The sequence below is a fragment of the Pteropus alecto genome, unplaced genomic scaffold, assembly GCF_000325575.1.
Source record: "Pteropus alecto unplaced genomic scaffold, ASM32557v1 scaffold39, whole genome shotgun sequence".
NCBI classification, from domain to species: Eukaryota; Metazoa; Chordata; class Mammalia; order Chiroptera; family Pteropodidae; genus Pteropus; species Pteropus alecto.
In genome coordinates this window covers 2,908,192-2,922,732 of record NW_006443568.1, presented here as the reverse complement: position 1 = coordinate 2,922,732, position 14,541 = coordinate 2,908,192, and the positions used below count along the sequence as shown (strand labels likewise).

At 41.9% G+C, this 14,541-nt stretch overlaps 2 protein-coding genes across 12 annotated transcripts in view; one reads left to right on the top strand and one right to left on the bottom strand.

The window, feature by feature from the left end:
* KIAA0319L (KIAA0319 like) overlaps positions 1-13,197 on the bottom strand; it is an 87,043-nt gene extending 73,846 nt beyond the window's left edge. Inside the window, exons 1-2 of one of the 5 annotated variants that reach the window (XM_006924251.3) lie at positions 13,084-13,197; positions 9,900-10,069 (exon numbers count right to left, since the gene is read on the bottom strand). In XM_006924251.3, the coding sequence (XP_006924313.1) occupies positions 9,900-10,041 (142 nt within the window). In that variant the 5' untranslated portion in view covers positions 10,042-10,069; positions 13,084-13,197. Of the gene's footprint in view, positions 1-9,899; positions 10,070-12,747; positions 12,972-13,083 lie in introns of those variants that run through there. The other 4 variants (XM_015598824.2, XM_006924250.3, XM_015598826.2 and 1 more) reach the window with 4 other exon arrangements.
* NCDN (neurochondrin) overlaps positions 13,169-14,541 on the top strand; it is an 8,878-nt gene continuing 7,505 nt past the window's right edge. For 3 of the 7 annotated variants that reach the window (XM_025041296.1, XM_015598830.2, XM_006924249.3), the window contains exon 1: positions 13,169-13,756. In XM_025041296.1, the coding sequence (XP_024897064.1) occupies positions 13,724-13,756 (33 nt within the window). In that variant the 5' untranslated portion in view covers positions 13,169-13,723. The other 4 variants (XM_015598827.2, XM_015598829.2, XM_015598828.2 and 1 more) reach the window with 4 other exon arrangements.

Sequence of the window (14,541 nt, the reverse complement as noted above, 5' to 3'; positions counted from 1 at the left end):
GAGCGGGTCTCTGTCATTGAATTACTTTGGGACCCTAGAGAAGCCTCAGCCTCTTTGGAGAAAATCTATATACTAGTAACATCATCTCTCTCAAAGAGACAAAGAAATGACAAAGAAATCTGCAGACTGCCAGCTCCATGAAGGCAAAGACCATGTCTTACTCACTACTGCATTTCTAATGCCTAGGATTGTAGGAATCCCAATAAATACATTTCAAAAGAAAGAAGGGACTAACTCTGCACGCTACTTCTGATACAAAATCCAAAAGTGCTATTGAATCAGCTCCAGTCAAAACACTGTCCTGACCAACAGACAGAGCCAGCCTAGCCTGGTACAAGGCCTTGCCGAGCCCAGGCACATCGTCAGTGCTGCAGGAAATGAACCAAGGCTGAGGGGCAGGTAGTGTCCTGGTGGCAGAACAAAATCCTCTTCCAAAGGAAAAGTATCCTTGGCTGAAGGAGGAAACAAGTAGCTAGTCACGCTTCTTAGTGGCATGTTACAATAATGCACAACACAGTTCAGCCTGTCATGGGCTTCCACCAACCTCAGGCCTGTAAAACTATACAAATGGAGGCTACTTTTCTTGACAATGCAGAAAGGCCAGCTGCCTACATTATACTTTTAAAAATGTAGGGACTGAGATGCCACTGAACAAACATTTAAGAAGCCAGTAGAGACCTCAAACCTGCTGCCCACTGGGTCATTTTGGGATTAGACAAGAGTTCAACCAAACAGGATTTTGTTACCATACTATAATGAATCCTGCTAACATTGTTATTTATGCACCTAGAAGCAGGCTAAGCACTTTGTAAACATTTTCTTTAATCCTCACAACAATCCTATGAGAGGCACTGTCGTTACCATTTTGTAGACAGGTACTGTCTACAATGATAAAAGGTGGGTTTCAGTAACATCGACTAGGATATAATAGAACCAAGGACTCAGATTCAGGACTGTCTGACTTCCGAGTCCATGCTCCACAGTCTTGGCCTCTCTGCCTCCTGTTTCTTGCTCAGCTGATAAATAGGTAGGTGATTAAGAACAATTCTTAACTTCTCTCTAAACTTATCCAGTATTGTCTGGTATCGAAAGTAGCTAAAGTATCTTAACCACATGGGTTGACTTTTCTTCAGGAAGCTCTTGGATGAAGGTCCAGAAAGCAAGTTCAAAAGGCAGGCCCTGAAACCAAGAGCTATACATCATGACCCAAATTCTTCAATACTACTCACATGAGAAAAAATGTCCTAACATTAACCACACAATACTTCTTGGTCCTGTTCTTGCCAATTCCACACAATGCCTCAAATTGAAGACTATTCCAATTAGTAAGATTTTTATACAATCTCCAAAATAAGCCAAAAGGCCTTGCTTTGGCCCTGCAATTGTTATTTTGTTTTTATAAACTCCTCCACTATCTTATTATTTCCTCCCTTGAGGAATTCCTGAGGAAAGTCAATTTAAAGAAAGTTTTTAAACTGAACTGGATTTACTGTCCAATTATGCCATTTTCTTATCCTTCTTCACTTTGTTAGGAAATAAGTTTGTGTTTACATACTATTGCTAAAGGGCAAAAAGAACCCACCAAAATTATAGCTTTCCAAGATAGAGAGAAGAACTTAAGATGATTATCTTTTACTGAAGAGTACTTAAACAAGAGGTAATTACTTCATTTCATTGGGAGAGAGGCTATCATTAGAGGATTCTGATTTGTCTTACTTTGCTCAATTAAATTGTGATATAACAAGATCCCATAGACTTACTCAACGCTAGCTGAACTGCAGAATCAAAAAACTTGCATGGTTTGTATTAACAGCCAGAAAACTCTACCTTCCCCCAGTTACCATGTACTCAAGTCATTATCCTACAATCCGAGGAGACAGATTTAGGATTAATAATTTATTACTTTCCTGTACTGAAAAGTAGTTAAGAATATAGGACAGTTTGGCAGGAGAAAGTTCCTGATGAAGGCTCATTGCTATGAGATATACTCCATTAGTCATCCACCTTAAATTAGGTGCCCAGCAAGAAGGGCAGGGATATATAATGTCACCTAAAAAGTCTCCTGAAAATGCTTTTCTCCTGAAGAAAAGACTGATGCATGCTCAAACTATTTAATTCTTTTAAAGGAAAAAGATACCACTGGTATACCCAACAGGAGCCACTGCTCTCAAAGCACAACCAAAGGGTAGGGGCGAAGGAGGAAAGTGAGCTCAGGTGCCTTCTGTCTGCCAGGGGCAAATACAAGCAGTTATGAGATCAAAAAGGGAATGACAACTAGTGGGGAAAAGATCTCTTGCCAAGCCAGGAGCTGTCTTTGTCCCATCTGTAGTCTCTGTGGGGTTTGAGGGTGATAATTAATCTCACCCAGAGTTCGAGACTAATTAAAAAATAAACCATGACAGAGGTAGATGGAGATCAAAATATCTTTATAAGAAGTGATAAGGTGACTAGAGAACAGAGCTTAGATGCACAATCACAAATGAGCTTTCTAATACTTTCCTAGGCTAAATTAAATTTACCCTATTGGACAAATGCAGATTGTTCTGGCATGGGCAGATCAGTGAGAACATGGCAGGGAGAGAATACATGCAAATGCTAAAGACTGGCTATTCCATACAACAGGATTCTTTTCCAGACTTACCAATCAGCAAAATCAGTCTTCCATTCTTTTTCTCTGAAGAGAGGCAGAGAAAAGGTAGATAAAAGAGCAAAACTTTTCCTTCCAAATATTGTTCCCTCCTGGGAAGTCAAGTGCCCACTTAATGAGCTAATATTGAAAAACAGAGTAGGAAAGAATGATTCCCTTTAATATGTATATTCCAAATTGCTACTATTTCCAGCATTATCTTTAAGTTAACCCAATAAACCTTATTGCTACCTACTATATGATAGATGCTAGGAATGCAATTATGAGTAAGACAGTTAAATGAAGCAGACACATATGTAAGTAATCATAACAGACTTCTGCTCCTAGCCATGATTGAGTAACCAGTATCAGACTCACCATTTACCATAAATAACTGGACAGAATATACGAGACAACTGTTTTTGGGAAATAAGAGCAGTGCAAGGCTATAATCCCTGAGATAAGAGAAACCTGAAGTGAGCCGTACAACTGCCCAATTCTCTGGAGCAACTTCACAACCAGGGCACAGAAAGCTAGAGCCCAAACAGAACAGAGGAGTCTCACTGAGCCCAAGAAGCAGAGAACTGAGTTTAGTTAGAATCTGAGTGAGAGACACTGGAGAGAAAGGAGCTGTGGAAAGAGGAGGCCCCAGAAATCTATTGAGAGGATCCGTGCCAGGCTGAGGGGTGGTATAGTTAAAGGCACAGGACAAGACCACCTGAGGATTATTAGATAGTAGATGCCTCAGGGCTGAAAGGGAAACAGAATCACTAGAGGTCACACAGAGCTGGGGGAAGGAGGTAGGAGCACTTTGGCACTCCAGCTCTGTCAGAGCAAAGAAATCACATTAATGCTGTAGACCAGCAGATACCAGAAAGGCCTCACCTTAGAGTAGATCACACTTTAGAGCAAGACCTACTCTGAACCTCTCCTCATAAAGCCTAAATCATGCAGTATAACGTGGTATAATACAAGAGAGATGCACAGACACTATGAGAACATTAAAGAACAAGTTCAAACCAGGGATCTCAGGGAAAGCATCACAAAAGCTATTTACCTGAATCAGAATACATCAAGCAGAATGATAATGGCATATGAAGAGGTATGGAGCACCCTGTCTGGAAACATGAGATGGCACTCCATGAACGGTGATCGGAACGTGGAGTAGAGAAAGGAATATAGAATGGCTCAGGGATTTCTATCTCATAACATGAGTGGAAGTGGTCTTTTCCCAGTTATAGAATATAAAAAAGGAGGAAGAGGGATAAAAGATCACGGGTTCAGTTTTGATATATTAACTTAGAGGTAGCTATGAGACATCTGGTTGGAGATGTGTGACGCAGAGATGGCCACGTAGTCTGGAGCCCAGAGAGAAGTGAATGAACTGTTATAGATTTGGAAGCAGTGAGCGCACAGGTTACAATTATAGGAAAAAATGAGACTGCCCAGGGGAGAGCACAAGAGTGAGACAAGAAATGGTAGAAATAGAATGCTGAAGAACAAAACATTTAAGGGACAAGCTGAGAAGGGAGTGAGGAAAGAATAATTAGAAAGCTCAGTGCACTGGCTTTGGAAGGAGAACAAATAATTTAAGGTGACTGAGGAAAGGGTCTCAAGAAAGAAGTATGTGAAAGTGTCCAAAGCAGCAGAGATGTTAAGTAAGGTAAAAAGTATAGGTCTCCAACTAGGAAGGTCACAGTTACCTTGGCAAAAGCCAAGGTTTGGGCAGAAGCCAGGACCCCACTAGATTCAGAGGAGGACAGAGGTGGGAGAATGAGGCCAGCACATGCACTCTGCTCTTTCAGAAAGCTTCACTGGCCAGAAAGACTAAGTCAGGGACTTGGCTAGAGTCCTCACAAAGAACATGCCTGGCCCAGTAAGTATTTGTTAAATAAATATGTAATTTTAAAAATGCACCCATCTGGTTGTTTTACCAGTCTTTGTAAAGATGAGGGAAGGAAGGAAGGAATAGAGAGTGACTGTTAATGGTTAGAGGGTTTCTTCTGAGGTATTTGAAGAATGTTCTGGGATTAGATAGTTATACCTTAATTGAAAAAATAATAACCTCCTCTCATCTCTTACTACAGAACTCCTAAATTCTACCCATCTATTTAGCACTACTACTGATTCGTATTGAGTAAAAATTACTCTCTTCAGTGAGAGAGAGTCCTTGAAGGCAGAGAGCCTCATCACTTTTCTCCCGGACTACTTGATTTACTTCCTAATAGATACCCTTACCTCTAGCCCTGACATCCCTCCCCTTTCCATCTTCCTCCCATCTCCACCATTATCATTCTTCCATATTCCAGCAAAAAATGATCTAGAAATTAACCAGTATTATCCTTCTGCTTAAAATTTTCAATAGCTCCCAACTCCCTAAGGCAATGATCTCCGAAGTAGTGTTTTCGTACAAGAGGTGCACAAGACAAATCACTGGGGTATGAAAAGAAGATATTAAAACTATTTGTATTTGTTTTTTAGTTGATCCCTTTAAATTTTTATTTTTGGCATCTCTTATATACGTTAGACATTAATTCAATGGTACTTGTTATTATGTATAAATGAACATATATTGGGGTAAATCCTCAACTTTTTTTTGTGAATTAGAGTGTGTAATCAAAAAAAAATTTGTAGACTACCTACCTAAAAAGATTAAAACCAAAGCTTCTTCGCACATATACAAGATCCTTCATGATCTGGCCACGATCTACCTCTTCCGGAGCTGCCATTCCAGCTCTGCTCTTTATACTCCAGCAGCACTAAACTGCATATAGAGTTTTTGCTATATACTGGGCTGTTTCACCTTTTTGTTCTTGCATTCCCATTGCTTAGGGAATACTCCTTAAATCCTTCAAATTCAACCTTCAAAAATCTGTTCAGGCATCAGCTTGTCTGGGGATAATTCCTCAATTCTCTCCCTTCACCTCTAAGCTGAGTATTTCCTCCCTGGTTTCAGCAGCATTCTGGCCACTGCATTCTTCTATCTTTTCACTTACTGCATCATAGTATTTACACACATGCATGCACGCGCTCGCTTGCTCTCTCTCGCTTGATCTCTCTCTCTCTGTCTCTCATTAAACTGGGAGTTCTTCCAGGGAACTGTGTTACATTCATCCTTATTACCCTTGTGCCTGGCCTAAAACCACACTCCTAATGAATTCTCAAAAACTGGTTCTGAATTGAATACTTTTTCTCTTCACTCAAAACACTTATTATTAACTAACTGTGTAATCTACTTCCCAGAAGCAGGGGAGCATCAGTAAAAGTTTTCATAGCCAGTTGTTAGCTTTAGGACTACATTAGCCTCGATGACTCTCCTTGTTTTAGGTTTCCAGGGCTAGTTCAGGCCCTCTCGTCCCTTACACACATGCACATGTAACTCTTCAGATATGCACATTCTTTAGATATGTTAATATATTTGTTATTATTTTAACCAGAACTTGCTGGTCTCAAAGGCACTGTGTCTCCCTAAGGTGCCTTCACATACTTCTGCTCTGATTATGTTGATTCTAAGCTTTAAATCTCAAATGATAGATTGTGTTGATTTTAAAGTTTAATTCTCAAAGGACAGTTCCCTTATTGCTAATTTATTAATTTATTCAGTCAACATATATTTTTATGGTGCATCTACTATGTGCCCAGCCATCAGTACTTGCTAGGAATACCTAGCATAAGTAAAAGAGGCAAAATTCCTGCTCTCAAGAAGCTGACAATCTATCACAGTAATTTTCAAACTCTTGGGGTCACCTCATTTGTCTCCAGATACTAATAATCCCCAGGTCCAAAATGCTATTTTTCAAGCCATTTAACAATAACATTAAACAGAAAAATAGTGATTCAATGGCCCACAAGGAAAACACAGACAAATTGTAATCACTGCTTTCAAGCAGTGGGCTTCAGCACTGAACCCAAAAGCAATAATAAAAAAGAAGCCCATTACATGTAAGTCAATGGGTGCCTGGGCTCTACCAGAGATGGAGTAAACTGCCAAGTGGTAAACAGGAATAGGGATAACTGGAAAGCTGCCTTATTTTGATTAGTTTTTCAGGAATTATCCATACAATCCATGAGCTAAATGACAAGAGCAAACATTCAAGAATATATTTTATCAGAGAAAACTTAAGAATGCATGTAAAAACTGAACAAACTCATGAGTAGATAAATACTGACTCGAGCTATCGATTTTTGCTGCTATTGTTTTGTTGTTGCTTTCTCAGGTAGGTCTTTTTCCTCCCTTATAAAATAAAAGTTATACATGTACACTGAAAAAAGATCTGGAAAACACAGGAAAGTATAAAAGGATAATAATTCCACTATTCAAAAAATATATAAACATTTAGTTACATATCTTGTTTTAGATTGTTTTCTAGTACATAAAAACGTTTTTCTTTTCACAAAATATGCAGCATAGTGAATATGCAATTGTATATTCTGCTTTTATCAGTTAACATAGGAGCACTTTCCCATGTATTTATTCTTCTAAATTATGAATTTTAAAGATGGATGACGTTCTACCATGTAAATTATGGTATGTGGACATACCATAATTTCTTCCTCCTTTATTGTTGGGCAGTTGTTGCTATGTTTTGCAACAGAGAATAAAAGAATATTGATGAATGCTCTCATTCACAACTATCTAAATGTGTCCTTGAGGGAGTGGGAAGGTGGATGGGGTAAAAAGGGCCAAATATGAGATGAAAAAAATTTAACTATGTGCGGTGAACACACGATGCAATATATACACGCCTTATTGTTTAATTGTATACATGAAACTTACTGGATTTCATTAACCAATGTCACCATAATAAAAGAGAAAGAAAGGAAGAAAGGAAGGAAGGAAGGAAGGAAGGAAGGAAGGAAGGAAGGAAGGAAGGAAGGAAGGAAGGAAGGAAAACTGATTTGATGGAGGAAATGGAAAAAACAAATGGTAAATTACAGTTTTATATGATTGATAGATAAATAAATATATAAATGTATCCCTGAGATATATTCCTAAAAGGAATTACTAAATCAAAGGACATGAACTTTTTAAAGATCTTGATATTTATGCCATAAAGCTGTGTTCAAACTCCCCAGCACAATATAAGGGCAACCACATCACTTCTTGGCAGAAGTAGATATTTTTATATTCTCTATCATCAGTATGATAGATTAAAAAGGATTTCTCATTTTAATCTGCAGTTCTTTGATTAGTAATGAAAACGAACATTTTAAAATGTTTATAAATCATTTTAATTTCTTATTTATGGTACTCTGTGTCTTTTATTCATTTTTTTGTTAGAATACTGTGATTTTTTAAAAACTAATGAGAAAGGGCTCTGATAAATTAAAATATATAACAAATCTGTCATGTGTTGTTTGCATGTTCCCTCAGTTTGAATACACATGGTTCTTGGTTCTTCCATGGTAAAAGCTCCAAGCTTTTCTAAAATGGTACATTTAGAAGTGGTACAATCTAATCTCTACCAAAACATTCCTAACAATACCGCCTTTGTACCTTTACACTCAATCTGGTCACTAGAGTGCTGTTTTTAAGCACCAAGCTCAAGGAATACTAAGACTAGCCCAATGAGCCCACAGTACTATGTCTAACCAAGTGCTAGATGAAATATATAGTAACTTTTGGAAATGCATCACCCTCCCCTGTAATTGGAATCCCAAATAACAAGCTGCTTATCACGATTCAGTGTAAAATACTGTCTTTGGTCCTCCAAAAGATCATCAGATGAAAAAGAGCATGAGTTGTAGAGTGGACAGGCCTGGGTTTAGAATCCTAGCTCTGTCATGTTCTTGCTTTGTGAACTTAGTCAAGTCATTTTGCCCTAGGTGGGCTTCAATTTCCTTATCTATAAAATGAGAATACAACTATCTGTTTTAGGGATGGCATGAGGATTAAATGAGATAAGTAATGTTTATAACCAGGGGTCTGGTGTACGGTAGGTGCACTACAAAAAATTGTGGTTTTCCTACTCTCACGGTGCTAAATCAGTTACTTATTTAATTCAAATGATCTTACATAAAATGTTGGCCTGAAATAGCTGTCCCAGCAAAGCATCATCTGGGCAAAAAACATTTAGGTCAGCTTTCTGTCAACTGCAATATCCACTGCTATAATTATGCAATCATCAACCACCACTGCAAGACAACAAAAACTGAAAGCTGATGTTACTGAAATTGCTAAATACGGTAATTACTTGACTCTCAAGATCATGACCACCAATTCCTTTAGGAAAGCAACAGAAATCTTTGTAATTACAGGAGCAAAAGGCTGATTAGTTATCCTAGACAGTGGTCTCTGCAACAGAAGGCTTTTGGTCATTGCCCAGAATGGCAGCATACTCAGAAGTCTTTCTGAAATTGCTATTTTCTGACATATAATACTCTGCAAGAAACAATGTCAACAAAAGAAATGAAAGAAAAAAGAATACAGAAAGAAAGGATAGTCTTTAAAATTTAGCATTCTTGACACTCTTTTCTGGCAAGAGGTTCTAGGCTGGGTAAAATAATCTCTAGGAGGAAAGCATACTTTATGAAATCTATCAGCATAACCCCTTTCTATGGAAAAAGCAAGGAACACGTTTCTTTAAGTATTGATTCCTTTCTCTCTAGTGGACTGGTTCTGCCTCTAAGTGTTGATTCCTTTAGGAAAGGAAAGGAAGCAAAGTATCATTTACTAAGTATCTAAGTTCAGAGCGCTGTACTACATGCTTTAATTATATTATCTCCCAAATCAAGTTCTGAGGTAGGTCTTATGTTTCTTATAGACAATAAGTAACCTGCTCAAGGTTTTATTGTTATTAAGTGAAAACATCCAGCTCCAGGTGCCAGGTTTGTTCAACTTTGAAACCTTTCTCTTTTCTTTTTTCTTTCTTTTGTCAGCTTACAATCCCTTACTTTTTTATTTTTTACAACTACTGCACCTGGTCTTGCTAGGTCTCTCATCCAAGTACTAACCATGCCCGACCCTGCTTAGCTTCTGAGATCAGACAGGACCAGACTTGTTCATGGTGGCATGGTCATAAACAAAACCTTTTTTCTTTTCATTCCATCTTCATCAAATCTCAAAATAGTTGTGCCAACTCTCCCTTATGATAAAGAACCCAATTTAAATTTTAGTTCCAAAACGAAACAAACAAATCCAACTAAGTGTCCACCAACAAGACATTTCTGTCAATTAGCAAACTGCTTTTCTGCTTCCTACTAGTCTTTAAAATGAAATGAAGGATGCACACAAAATTCTTTTTAAGCCTTAAATCTAAAAAGAAAGTAGTACCTGTTGACAACCACAGAGCACTGAAGCAGAAGTAGGTATAAAACGGGTACAGGCTTCTCAACCACTTCACAGATGTCAGCCAGCAAAATCCTGATAAAATCCAGGAAGCAGGGCTTGGCTTGATTCCCAGTCTCTTCTCCATGGCCTTCCAGACAGGCAGAATCAGTCCACTAGAAAGAGACAAAGAGAAGAAATTATATGCCAAGTAATTAATAAGTGATTCCTGGAAATGCAGAATGCTAGATAGATTAGGGGGAAATTTCAAGTTTGTCTTTCACTGCTCATCTCTGCCCATAAATTTTAAACCTGAGCTTTTGACATAGCCTATAATTATCAGGATAAAAACATAGCAAGGGATGTGAAACGAATCCATTGTAAAACTGAAACACTTTATATTCCATCATTTTACAGTCTAACAGTAAATCATCTATGTGGAAAAATGGAAAGGTATCAACCTGCAAAAAGATCTGAGTTTCACTTCCAGTTCTGCTACTAACAGCTTTGTGACTAACCAAACACACTTCTTTATATATGAAAAGACTGGACCTAAAGGTTTTAAAATTTAATCTGTTTGTCTTTAGAGAGGGCATGCACTCTCCAGTTTGCTACTGTCCTTGCCACTATTATCTTTAAAAATCTATGTGATTTATACTTCGGCGTCACCTCCTTGATCCCTAGAATCATTTGCAATTTCTGACTTGAATTCATATACATATTTTTTCAATAAATATTTATCCAGCCCTATTATATACCAGACATTGTGCTGGCTACTCTAGAATCTAGAGGCTGTTTATGTCCCTTCCAGAAGAAAAATAAAATTATTTTCCATCAGTTTCTTCTTTCTTACACAACTTTCCTATACTGTATAAACTATTACATAAATCTTGGCAACATTATGAGGCTTGATCAAGTTCTGAAGAAGCAATTGAAAAAATCTTTTGTCCTAAATGTGCACCTGTCATCCAAATCTGGCAAGTGGTACAAACTGACAACCCCCAAACCAGCCAACATACAGAAAGATTGGCATTGCATGGGTTGGATATCCAAACTAATATTATGAAATAGACACACACACACACACACACACACACACACACACACACACACACACAGAGCTGCAAAACTGAAGTACAGCCCACCCAACAAAAGGCTTTTACTGAGCTTTAAGCATTTGAAGGACTTCATCTTTCTCATTCACTTCCATCCACTCCTGTTTCTAGTTATTTTGTAGTTGCCTGTTAGGGAGCAGGGGACAGAAAGGATGTCGTGTGTGGGCCACAGACATGCTCAAGAGATTATGGAATGGAGTCTAAGTAAGTACATCCAGAAACTTCTATAGCCTCTCAAGATGGAATGAGTGAGTGTGCATGTGTGTATGGATCTTATCCAACACATTTCTGTCTACCACAAAAGGGTTTTTTAAATTCAAGGTGACTCAATACCTGTCATCAATAGTGTGACAGGTGGGCGATAGAAGCATTAAAGAAATGAATAGGTTTTGAAAATGGGAGTAATAAACACCATTGGATTAGCAAGCTGATTAGAAGTACAATGTCTTACAAACCATGCATAAGAGGGAGGCAGAGCTATTTTCCTGTGAACTTCCAACTAGTCATTCCTCTGAAACCTACAATTGCCCAAGGGCACAAATCACTGCGAGGGTGCAGTCAAAGGCTTGCTGACCAAAGGCGGGAGCAACAATCACCAAGATCCAAATGGCTTGTTATAGAATCAAAGGGTAACAGCCCAGGGAGAAAACATACACCCCCACAATACCTGACAAATGAAAATCTAGAAAAGCTTGCAATAGTTCTGGCATTTAGGGCGTTACAAGTACACCCGAAATAAAAGCACTCTCTGTTGCAGCAGCTGTTCAGACAGAGCAGGGGGTAATGTTTACTTAATACTTCAGGTTGATGGGGAATGTATCATAGTTCAGTCTGTCAGCTACATACGTGGAACTCCATTTATGTACACAGCGATAAGATATGTTTGAACGACAGAGCACGTCTAAAAGAGCCTATTCAGCTGGTGTGAGTAATCAAGAATAAAGCTCTTAAAAAAAAAAAGTCTCAGATATTTGGGAAAGTTACAGAACAGACTGCCATGAATAGCTTTGCTTATATTTGCAGACACTGTTTTCCAAATAGCTGGAAAAATGAACAGATTGTTCTGGGAGGTCGTCTTTCCAATTTGCTCTTAGTTTCTAGTCTGTTTATCACATAAGAAAGCACAGTGAGAGTCAGCTAATGCTCTTCACCTATTGTATCCATTGTAGGTTGAGTACAACCACCAAGAAATGAGAGAAGGCAACGCTTTCCTTGAATCACGCCTGAGGTTTTTTTTGACTTCACTTTTGTGCTCCCTGCAGCCACCACAGGACCCCTTTGTGGGGCATACTTTTACAAGTCCTGAATGAGGCAGATTTCGCACAGTAATTTACACGTCGTGCTCAGCCCCGCCCCCCTTTTCCAGCACCAACTTTCTATCTTGGTGAGAACACCGAACACCAGAGACAGCAGCAAAGGGAGAGGCTGCAGAAGTCGAAGGAGGTAGGACAGCAGAGCCTCGAGCCTGGTCTGTCTGTCTGTCTGTCTGTCTGTCTGACTGTCAGGGGATGGAGGAAGCTGCAGGACCAGGCCCGAGCCCGAAAGAAGCGGAGTTCTGCCTGAGACTCGAGCTCCGCACCTGCAAAGCCAGAAGCAGCTGGCTGCCCTAGCCAAGCCAGGAGCGCCACCTCCGGGTCTCAACACCTGGCTAGCGCACCCCCAGAAATAGCCCGTCCCCCTTGCCCCTCCCCTGAACTCGTGGTCCTCGGCCTGGAAACCAGCCGTCTCCGGCCACCTACCCGGGCTCAGGGCCACACAGAGGGGCCCAGGCTCTCGGGAGCCTCCGCCTCCTCCCGGTCCATGGGGTCGGAGCCCCAATCTTCGCTCCCCTCACCCGGAGGAGGAGGAAGAGGAAGAAAGTAGTGCGGACTTCCCACCCGGACAGCTCCCTCTCGCCTCAGCTTCCCCGGACAGCGACGGCGGCCGGAAACGCCGCCTCCTCGCACCTCCTGGGCTCAACCCGGAAATACACTCTTCATGCTAAGCAAGCCCTCCTGTCCGCCCCTCCGGAAGCTCAATTTCAGTCTCGAGCCCAAGGGGTAGGAGAGACCGTGCTGGAGGGCAGAACTACGCACGAGCAAAGGAACCTGAGCTTCCAGGCTGCTGCCTCGCGCTCTCCAGAGGCAGTGTGCAACTTCGCCCGCCCTGCGCGGTCCCTGGGTCCCAGACTCGGGCAATTCCCACAAGCAAGATGGCGACAACGGCAGCACCCCCTACAGCTTAGCGCCCCGCTGTGCCATTGGCCAGAGCCTGGAGTGAAGCCTCCGCGGATTGGCCGAGAGCGCTGCGGGGGTGGGGGTGGAGCTGCAGCAGCCTGGAGCCCGGAGTGGGCAACGCGGCGTGAGCAGCGGCCCTAAGATCCCGGAGCATCGCGCTGGAAGAAGACTTCGCCGCTCCAGGCCGCAGCCTGGTGAGCTCAGCCCCCTTCAAGCCCTCCCCTACGTCCCTGCCGGGGCCTCTCCGAGCCGGCCCTGATCGACGCCGACACACCCCGGGAACCCTATCGTGACTTCATGGTGCCATATCGCGACATCATCGTGCCCTGTCGAGACTCCATTTTGTTACAGCCCTTTACAATATATAGCTTTTTTTTTTTTAATTTGCCCTGTCATCTTTGGGAGCTGTCCCATGTCGTGATTTTGCCGTGATCTCTCCGTGACATCACCGCGCCATCGTGAAGTGTGATCTCATCGCTGCCCTGTCGTGACTTCATCAATGTCGTGTTGTGACCTGGCTGCGGCGGGACAGGTGGTGGCCGCCAGGAACCCTCCTCCCCGTCTCATCTCCCCATCTCAGCAGCCCCGCTTCGATTATCCGGCTTTTGGATTCTGCGTTGTCCTGGGAGCTACCCGGGACCCCTTCTTGCTTCTCTAGACCCTGCCGGCATCCACGGGCTGGTAGCGGGGCAGGGAGAGCGAGGAGAGGGAGCGCAAGGGGTTAATTCTGCCGCTGCTGCTTCTGTTGCTGCTGCTGCAGCTTCTACCCGAGGGAGGGAAAGGAGAGGAGGCAAGGATCCTGCGGGGGCGACCGAAAGCCCTGGCTGGAGGGGTAGGGTCCCCAAAGGGACCTCTAAGCCTTCTTTGGTCAGCGCCCTGCATCCTCACTTCAGCTGAAGCTTGTCTCCTGCCTCTTCTGAAGAAGGGAGGGGAAAGGAAACCTAGAATGCCCTTTTCCCTCATGTCAGCCTGAGTCCGGATAATCGAACTTCACCCCTGTATGTCTCCGTTCCTCCCTGTCTGTCCTCACCACTCCTTCCCTGTGTGCCTCAGTGGAGGGAGACAAAACCAGGCTTCTGGTGCCAGGAGGGCAGCTAAACAGTGGGGCCCAGCCCCCTCCACCCCCAAGAGATTGTTGAGGAGAGCTGTCCAACTGAGCAGCAGATGCATGGTCCTTTCCTTCCCCCCTTTCTGGAGGTGACCTTGGACTAGGGTCTCTTCATCCCTAAAGATTTGAAGGTCCAGCCCCTGAAAGGGAGGTCAGTCCTGAGAAGCCCATCCCTCCTGATCCTCCCCTCCCTCTGTGCTAATCCCTCC